At 43.1% G+C, this 9,811-nt stretch overlaps 1 protein-coding gene across 1 annotated transcript in view; it reads right to left on the reverse strand.

Moving 5' to 3' along the window:
* LOC138964427 (uncharacterized) overlaps nucleotides 1-8,619 on the reverse strand; it is a 9,171-nt gene extending 552 nt beyond the window's left edge. Inside the window, exons 1-4 of the mRNA XM_070336384.1 lie at nucleotides 8,002-8,619; nucleotides 5,138-5,341; nucleotides 1,883-2,119; nucleotides 1-521 (exon numbers count right to left, since the gene is read on the reverse strand). The exon at nucleotides 1-521 is cut by the window's left edge and continues 552 nt beyond it. Of these exons, the coding sequence (XP_070192485.1) occupies nucleotides 223-521; nucleotides 1,883-2,119; nucleotides 5,138-5,341; nucleotides 8,002-8,260 (999 nt within the window). The 5' untranslated portion in view covers nucleotides 8,261-8,619 and the 3' untranslated portion in view covers nucleotides 1-222. The remainder of the gene's footprint in view (nucleotides 522-1,882; nucleotides 2,120-5,137; nucleotides 5,342-8,001) is intronic.
* Nucleotides 8,620-9,811: the final 1,192 nt, after the last annotated feature.

Genomic DNA, 9,811 nt, shown 5'->3' on the forward strand with positions numbered 1-9,811 from the left:
TAAGAAGGGAAAAGGCAGGAAGCAAAAATACATATACCATTAAAGACAAACAACCTTATACCAACCTGACAATGTTCCTATATTTTGTCTTTCAACACATGTTTGAACATGTTAAAAATGTGCCTAACAAATTTTAAAAAATCAAACAAAATCATAAGCGAACATAAAGTATGTTTCCCAAGAAGCATGACCTCTTCCTCCACCCCTCAGTCAGTTGCAGGATTACCCCTCCTCCTCCTCCTCATCCCCAGCTCCACCCAGACTTCTGGGGACAGCGCTGACAGGTACGCACTCCAGCTTGCGAGCGTCGAAGAGGCTCTGCTCCTGGAACCCTCTGGCGTTCGCCAGTGGCTCGCAGGAACCCACCTCCAGGGTTCTCCCCTGCAAGCAGTGGGCGTAGCGAGGCGTGAACTCCTGGTTGGGGATGGGTCGGTGTCCGTTCGGTTGGTCAGTGCAGTCCGGGTGGTCCACGATACAAGATCGGCAGTGGCCTCTTCCGCAAGAGCTCTGCTTCAAGTCACCTGGAGAAGAGTATATGAGGGTGTTGATGCACTGTGCAGTCGGTCCACGAAGGATGGGGTTATAAAGCAGATGTGTACTAAATGGAAACGAGAGGTCGGGAACATGCCCCTAATTGGCTTTACCGTCAGGGCGTTAAAAACAACAACACTTACTATCATGGAAATGAAAGGTTATTTCGGTGCTGGGGTTGTGTGTGTGTGTGTGTGTGTGTGTGTGTGTGTGTGTGTGTGTGTGTGTGTGTGTGTGTGTGTGTGTGTGTGTGCGTGCGTCCGTGCGTCCGTGCGTGCGTGCGTCCGTGCGTGCGTGCGCGCGTGCGTTCGCGCGCGCGTGTGTGTGTGTGTGTGTGTGTGTGTGCGTGTGTGTTGATCTCTCTCTTTTTAGCTTACACTACTGACCATCCGGTCAATAATGCTGCTTCAAGGTGTCTTGATCTCTTCCCTCAGAGCACATAACCTTCATAAATAAGACGTGCCTGCATCTTAGTTCTAGGTGTCAAGAAGCTGCAAACAGGATATACCCGCCCTTAGATGAAAAAAAGCTGCATCTTCACTTTCTAGTATCACTGTTTGGTCTCGCTGACACGGTTAGAAAGGTGGGGTGCGTGGCATGAATGGAGTAACCATCCAAGCAGGCGAAGATACATGAACTTACAACGCCGCTTGATTTCCTTCCTCATATCGCAGGCCACCTGCGAGTAAGGCTTGCGCTGTTTGTTCTCAGAATCGAGCAGCTATAAGGCCTCACCCAACAAGCATCTAATCAACGAGATACAGTTACACCAACGCTTGATTTCCTTCCTCAGACCGCAGGCCACCTGGGAGTAAGGCTTGCTCTGTTTGTTCTCAGAATCGAGCAGCTATAAGGCCTCACCCATCAAGCATCTAATCAACGAGATACAGTTACACCAACGCTTGATTTCCTTCCTCAGATCGCAGGCCACCTGGGAGTAAGGCTTGCTCTGTTTGTTCTCAGAATCGAGCAGCTATAAGGCCTCACCCATCAAGCATCTAATCAACGAGATACAGTTACACCAACGCTTGATTTCCTTCACCTTAGATCGCAGGCCACCTGCAGCTGGGCTTGCACTTTTTGGTCACAGGGTGCAGAGGCTCCAGGGCCTCACCCGACAAGTATCAAACCAACGAGCATCACACCAACGAGATACTTACACCGCCGCTTGATTTACCGCCTCGAGCCTCAGATCGCAGGCCACCTTGAGGCACGGCTTGCACTCTTTGGTCTCATGGTCAAGAGGTTATACGTCCTCACCAACAAGTATTAACCTAACGATCATCTAACCAACGAGCATGAAAACAACGACCATCAAACCAACGAGCATCCAAAGCCACGAGATACCTACAGCGACGCTTGATTTCCTTCCTCAGATCGCAGGCCACCTGGGGGTAAGGCTTGCACTCTTTGGTCTCGGGGTCCAGCAGCTGGAGGTAGTCGCACTCGCCCTCAAAGGGGAGGAAGCGTCCGGAGGGGTCGCTGGTCATGGCGCAGTCGTAGTAGCTGTTGCAGTTGTCGGTCCTCGCGATCATCCTCCTGGGCTCCTGTGTGCACATGGCGCTGATCTCATCACGGGTGTAGTTCACTGTTGGTTTAAGCATAGACAACAATCAAGGTTAGAATAGTAGATGGTTTTATTTAAGACAAAACAAAATATTCACAAGGACCGATCGGCGTTTAAAGTGAACAAACAAGAGACACAAAGATACACATATAGATGATGCTGTGACGTATCTTATGCTGTGACGTATCTTAGAATGCAGCTGGGTTGACTCAAAGGTGACAGGAGCAATGACAAAAGCAATGATCAAAACAGTCAGTGTTTTGATTGACAATGACCATAATAAACATATTATATTCAGACAATAATACCGGCACGGTTGGCCTAGTGGTAAGGCGTCCGCCCCGTGATCGGGAGGTCGTGGGTTCGAACCCCGGCCGGGTCATACCTAAGACTTTAAAATTGGCTGCTCCGCCTGGCGTCTGGCATTATGGGGTTAGTGCTAGGACTGGTTGGTCCGGTGTCAGAATAATGTGACTGGGTGAGACATGAAGCCTGTGCTGCGACTTCTGTCTTGTGTGTGGCGCACGTTATATGTCAAAGCAGCACCGCCCTGATATGGCCCTTCGTGGTCTGCTGGGCGTTAAGCAAACAAACAAACAAAAACAAATTCAGACAATATAGGGTGTCGTTTATGTAAGACAGGGTCAATTGGGACTATATTCACAGCTAGTTACGCCCGTCCTTAGTTGAGCCCGAAGTAGACTTCGTGATGTCTTTTTACCAAACATTCAGTGCCAAAGCTTTGTGCAGCGAGCTACGAGAAGTAGACTTCGTGATGTCTTTTTACCAAACATTCAGTGCCAAAGCTTTGTGCAGCGAGCTACGAGAAGTAGACTTCGTGATGTCTTTTTACCAAACATTCAGTGCCAAAGCTTTGTGCAGCGAGCTACGAGAAGTAGACTTCGTGATGTCTTTTTACCAAACATTCAGTGCCAAAGCTTTGTGCAGCGAGCTACGAGAAGTAGACTTCGTGATGTCTTTTTACCAAACATTCAGTGCCAAAGCTTTGTGCAGCGAGCTACGAGAAGTAGACTTCGTGATGTCTTTTTACCAAACATTCAGTGCCAAAGCTTTGTGCAGCGAGCTACGAGAAGTAGACTTCGTGATGTCTTTTTACCAAACATTCAGTGCCAAAGCTTTGTGCAGCGAGCTACGAGAAGTAGACTTCGTGATGTCTTTTTACCAAACATTCAGTGCCAAAGCTTTGTGCAGCGAGCTACGAGAAGTAGACTTCGTGATGTCTTTTTACCAAACATTCAGTGCCAAAGCTTTGTGCAGCGAGCTACGAGAAGTAGACTTCGTGATGTCGACTTCACCGAATTAAAATCAGGCTTAACGCTCATATCAAATACATCCAAACAGGAATTACGTCAAACAGATTCTTTCAAGATCAGAATTCAACTATTTCCCTTACAAAAGCTAACTTTTGGATAGAGACGAAGAACATGTCGGTTGTAAGAGTGAAGCGGTGGGTGAAATGAGTTAAGTCTGTCTTAACTGGGCGAAGACGACTACGCGAAGTATACTTCGCGAAGCTGGCCGCACGGAGCTTTAGCACTGATTTTCGTTAATAAGACTTCGCGGAGTCTTCACGATGTCGACTTCGGGTTCAATTAAGTGAATGAGTTAGTGAGTGAATGAGTTAATGAGTGAATGAGTTAGTGAGTGAATGAGTTAGTGAGTGAATGAGTTAGTGAGTGAATGAGTTAGTGAGTGAATGAGTTAGTGAGTGGGTGAATGAGTCAGTGGGTGAATGGGTTAGTGAGTGAATGAGTTAGTGAGTGAATGAGCTAGTGGGTGAATGAGTTAGTGAGTGAATGAGTTAGCGAGTTAATGAGTTAGTGAGTGAATGAGTTAGTAAGTGAATGAGTTAGTGAGTGAATGAGTTAGTGAGTGAATGCGTTAGTGAGTGAATGAGTTAGTGAGTGAATGAGTAAGTGAGTGAATGAGTGAGTGAATGAGTTAGTGAGTGAATGAGTGAGTGAATGAGTTAGTGAGTGGGTGAATGAGTCAGTGGGTGAATGAGTTAGTGAGTGAATGAGTTAGTGGGTGAATGAGTTAGTGGGTGAATGAGTTAGTGAGTGAATGAGTTAGTGGGTGAATGAGTTAGTGAGGGAATGAGTTAGTGAGTGAATGAGGTAGTGAGGGAATCAGTTAGTGGGTGAATGAGTTAGTGAGGGAATGAGTCATTTAGACAAAAGGTAAATGGGATAGCCAGTCAGTCGATGTATCGGTCACAGTCAGTATTGGGTAGCAAGTGAAGCAATAGTCAGTCCTTTGAGTCAGTCAGTCAGCCAGTCAGTCAATCAGTCAGTCAGTCAGTCAGTCAGTCAATCAGTCAGTCAGTCAGTCAGTCAGTCAGTCAGTCATGCATTCCTTCAGTCAGTCAGCCAGTCAGCCAGTCAGTTAAAGAGGGAGTGAGTGATTCAATAGTCACATAGTCAGTCAGTCAGTCAGTCAGTCGGTGACTAGTCAGTCAGTTAGTTAGTCATCGAGTTAGCGTGAGAAAGTGAGTAAGTCAGTCAGCGAGTCAGAGTGTCTGTGAATGAGAGAGTAATCATACAGTCAGACAGACAGTGGGAGGTTAATTGTGTTTGTTATTCAGTCGGTTGGTTGGTTAGTTGGTTTGTTGTTTGATTCCATATTTTCCGGTTTGCTGGTGGGTGGGTGAGCGAGTGAATGATCTGCTTAAGGCCGAATGAACATATAGCAATACCAGACGCCTTGTCACAGTAAACAACAACAACAACAACAACAACAACAACAACAACAACAACAACAACAACAACAACAACAACAACAACAACAACAACAACAACAACAACAACAACAACACTGCAAGGGCGGCAGTGGGAGCTGCGTCCGCATTGAAACTGTTGCAGGTCACCTGGAAGATATGATATTTGTAAAAGATGTAAGAAGGTATAGAAGAAGAAAAACACCCACTGACTGCGTTATAGTGCCTTCACACATACACACACGCACACACACACACACACACACACACACACACACACACACACACAATAACCATCTCACCAGGACGTTGGCCGCAGCGGACCTGAGTGGACAGCCTGCATGTCTTGTTGACGTCATCGTAGTTCATGCCAGTGGGACACATGACGTGTTTGTCGTTATTGGATGACGCACAATCATAGTACCACGAGCAGTTCAGCGGGTCAGCGAACTTAGCGGTGGGTTTGCTGAAGCAGACCATGTTCACCACTGTCTGGTTGAATCTGACTGAAATACAAACATCGCAATTTTTGTATGGTCTGAGATTTGAGAGACAAAGGGAGGCAAGTGCTCCAAGTTTATACTACTTGTGCAACAAGACTTAATCCGAGTTGTTCGGCAATCTCCCGACACTTTAGAGTTTTGAATAAACTGGCGTTCATTAACAGGAGCACGGCTATCGCATTCTAAACGTGTTCACAGTAGTTTCCAGAAGGTCGATATCTATGTCATTCTTTTTTCGTAATGCACAATGCAAACTGATCAGTTTATCAAAGTGGCATTGGTCGCTTAATTCTCGAGAAAAGAATGATGCACTTTTCCCACAGAGTATATCCATACTTATCATTTTTATGTTGATAAGTAGATTATAGGCCTTGAGCAGTTTGTAATAGGTGAGTATACATGGCTAAAACTGTTCAATTAGTCTGCAAATGACATGAACCGGGTGAAAATAAAAAGACTTTGAATGGATAAGGGCTGTAGCTTATGTTTAAAACGGAAAAAAAGAGAGGTAGTAGTCTATTCTCACAGGAACATAAATTAAAAGAAGAAAAAAAAGAAATACAAAACGAATTTGGTTTTTTTTAAGAAGACCGCAATTAAAACAATGGGGTCCTGATTTGGCCTATAATGGTCCGCTGGACCCAAAAAGCAACAAATAACTAACTAACTAATTAAACAATCTTGACATTGCGTCCATATGATGTGTGCCACTGTTAATTAAAACTGAATAATGCTCTCTTCTGTATCTCTTATGAAACCAAGACGTGGGGTGTTTAATCAAAATTAAAAAAAAAGAGGAGGCGGCCGGAAAGGGAAGGGAATTCAAAGATGCATTCAGGAAACATTGCAGGCAAAGAATATTCGCAGGCAACAGAACTAACAGCTGTTTACTTTTCGTTTTTCTTTCTCTGGTTGGGCATGTCTTACATAATGTAAACTTGTTTGAATTGTGGACAACTATTGCAAAACTATTTTTCAGAACAAAAAAGGTGAATCCATGGCCAGCAGCTGCCAATCGATTAAACGTACTGTTCGGCGCATATCTCTGAAATCCCAGACCAGTTGAAACAATTGTGTACTCTTCTTTACTCACTAAATGCTCAAGTGTTATCGACATTTTACTTTTTTGCGAGCTTGCCTTTGAAATCGGTGAATTGTTTTAAAGATAAAAATGTGATATAAAATGTCAGAACTTAAAAATAACAAAAAACTTTAAATTGGTATTCTTAGTCTTAACTGAGAGGCCTTACTGTTAACAAGGGACGAGAATAAACCTGGAAGACAACACCAATCAATTATGAAGGTAAAAAAAAGAAGTATAATCACATTTGAGTACGACAATGACCATAGTTATGATTAGATATAGAACATGAAGATGTGCACGATGAAGAAAATTGAAAAACTAATTATATTTTTGACTGTTTTCATTGTTTTGAAATGTTCGTTTAAAGTAAGGAACAATACTTTTTCCTTATTTTAACAAACGTTACTTAGCTTTCAGTGAAAAACCTTGCTTAAATTTACAACACAACAACCACTACCTCTACCACCTCCACCACATCATAACCGCCATCACCACCCCCACCAACAACAACAACAACAACAACAACAACAACGCCACCAACCAAGGACTACAACAACAACAACAAATACAAACAAGTCGCGTAAGGCGAAATTACTACATTTAGTCAAGCTGTGGAACTCACAGAATGAAACTGAACGCACTGCATTTTTTCACAATGACCGTAGTCCGCCGCCAGTGCAAAAGGCAGTGAAAGTGACGAGCTTGTTTAGCGCGGTAACGGTTGCGCTGTGCTGCATAGCACGCTTTACTGCACCTCTCTTCGTTTTAACTTTCTGAGCGTGTTTTTAATCCAAACATATCACATCTATATGTTTTTGGAATCAAGAACCGACAAGAAATAAGATGAAATTGTTTTTAAAACGATTTCGGAAATTTTATTTTAATCATAATTTTCATATTTTTAATTTTCAGAGCTTGTTTTTAATCCGAATATAACATATTTATATGTTTTTGGAATCAGAACATGATAAAAAATAAAATAAAAGTAATTTTGGATCGTTTTATAAAAAAATAATTTTAATTACAATTTTCAGAATTTTAATGACCAAATTAATTAATTAATTTTTAAGCCTCCATGCTAAAATGCAATACCGAAGTCCAGCCTTTGTCGAAGATTGCTTGGCCAAAATTTCAATCAATTTGATTGAAAAATGAAGGTGTGACAGTGCCGCCTCAACTTTTACAAAAAGCCGGATATGACGTCATAAAAGACATTTATCGAAAAAAATAAAAAAATATCTGGGGATATCATACCCAGGAACTCTCATGTAAAATTTCATAAAGATCGGTCCAGTAGTTTACTCTGAATCGCTCTACACACAAACACGAACAGACAGACAGACAGACACACACAGACACAGACACACACACACAGACACAGACACAGACACAGACACACACACACACACACACACACACACACACACACACACACACACACATACACCACGACCCTCGTATCGATTCCCCCTCTGACTATGTTAAAACATTTAGTCAAAACTTGACTAAATGTAAAAAGGCCACAAACCAGAGACAAAAAACATTCAAACCAGCATCACCCACAATGCCATCAACTTACACGGGTCCCTGCAGCGGTCGGCAACCACCTCCTCGCGGTCAACACATTCACCCTCAGCGTTGATGACCTGTCCAGTGGCGCAAGGCATGGGTCCCATCATTTTGGCCAGCAAGGACGCCACCCACGGGTTGTCCGAAGTAAACCTATAGGTCGAGCAGGCGTCTCCGTCATTGGGGGTACGGTAGAACATGGCTTCAGATAAACCCACCAGTACTAGGAGCACAGTGGCTGAAGCTAGAGATGCTTTTCCCAAGCCCATGATGAGTTGGAATAGGTTTTAGTGCGCCTGAAAGTGATCAAGATTTTTCCCTTTGAGATGTCAAGGATGTTTGTGAGCTGGATGGACAACCAGAATTTCCCTCCGTAGAAAGACTTCTTTATGTCTGCCTTGGCAGTTCTGTAAAGGCCACAGACAAACTCTTCAGAAGCACACACTCCCAAAGAGCTGCCTAGAGACAAAATGTCTGTTCTTTTCACAAGCCACAGTATCTGCTGCTGTTGACGATGACTCGCCAAAGACTGACTCTCTCAGATGTTTTCCTTCTCTCTCTGCGTGCTGTGTCAGTGATACCCACGTGATGATGGCAAACTGCTCGGTCACGTCACATCTGAGGAGACGCCTCGGGGACTTCATCTTTTTATACTGGGCGTGGACTGATACTCCTTACTTCAGACGCTCTGCAAAGATGTGTCGAGTTTGAAATTACAATGACAGGGTAAACAGTCTCTCTGAGCTCTTGCCCTGTGTGTATGGGGGGCTAGGTTGCCAGGGAGATGGGGATGATGGGGTTTGATGGGAAGGTTGATACTTCTGTGGGTTGTGGGAAAATGACTAGTGGTATGAGCAGCTTTGTTCGATGTAAGACTATGCCCTACTTGATGTAAGAATATGTCCTACTTTTTTTCTGTCAACATGTTTTTTTTTCTTCTGTCAACATGTTTTTAATTCTTTTAAGATGAGAATATGTCCTACTGGATGAAAGAATATGCCCTACTTGAACGTCGTGTGCCATCTTCTTCTTAAATATCTTTTCCCAACCCCCCGAATACAACCGGGTTAAAACAGAATAACGTCGTCTGCTATTGTAGCAGACGCAAGGTAAAAAGTAACTGTACACATTGTGTCATCATGTGTCGCATAAATTCCCTTTTACTGCATGGACTTCATTTGCTATCGCCTTTACAAGTTATTTGGGTGTGTTCTTTCTTTATATTATTAAAGTTCCATTCGTGTCCGTTTTTACCCTTCGGCCACTACTTCGTTTGCCAGTTTCTTTCCCCCTTATTCATCTTATAATGTAATGTCATCCTTAAATTGTTATGAATACATCTCAGTTTAAATGTAAGAATATGACCCTGTTTGAACGTCTAGTTTTCTCACACTATTTAATCTTTACTGCATGCATTTCAGTGGATAGTTCGAAGGCTTTTGATAAATAAATAAAATAGCATTTAATCTGTGGAGTTGTTCTCTTCAAAAGAATAATGAACAGCATATGCTGCACAGTTGTTTGAGCGAAAATGACCACGCAGAAATGTCGCCATTGGCTAAACTTTGTTTTAAAAATGTTGTTATAAAACAGGGCCACCATTGTGGTCGCCCCCCCTTTTTTTTAACAAGATCTTTTTAAACTGCAATAGTGTTGATTACAACAACAAAAAATCGAAAACGATGACCAAAAAAACGACTCGTTTTGTATCTTGATCAAGTCGTGTGTTTCTTTGCGTTAGTAGCCATCCCAAGCAAAATCCTCTCCAACAGCGGTAGATTTCCCACCCTGCCTGCATTGCAAACAAGCACATAAATACA

The sequence above is a fragment of the Littorina saxatilis genome, linkage group LG4 (assembly GCF_037325665.1).
Source record: "Littorina saxatilis isolate snail1 linkage group LG4, US_GU_Lsax_2.0, whole genome shotgun sequence".
Taxonomy (NCBI): domain Eukaryota; kingdom Metazoa; phylum Mollusca; class Gastropoda; order Littorinimorpha; family Littorinidae; genus Littorina; species Littorina saxatilis.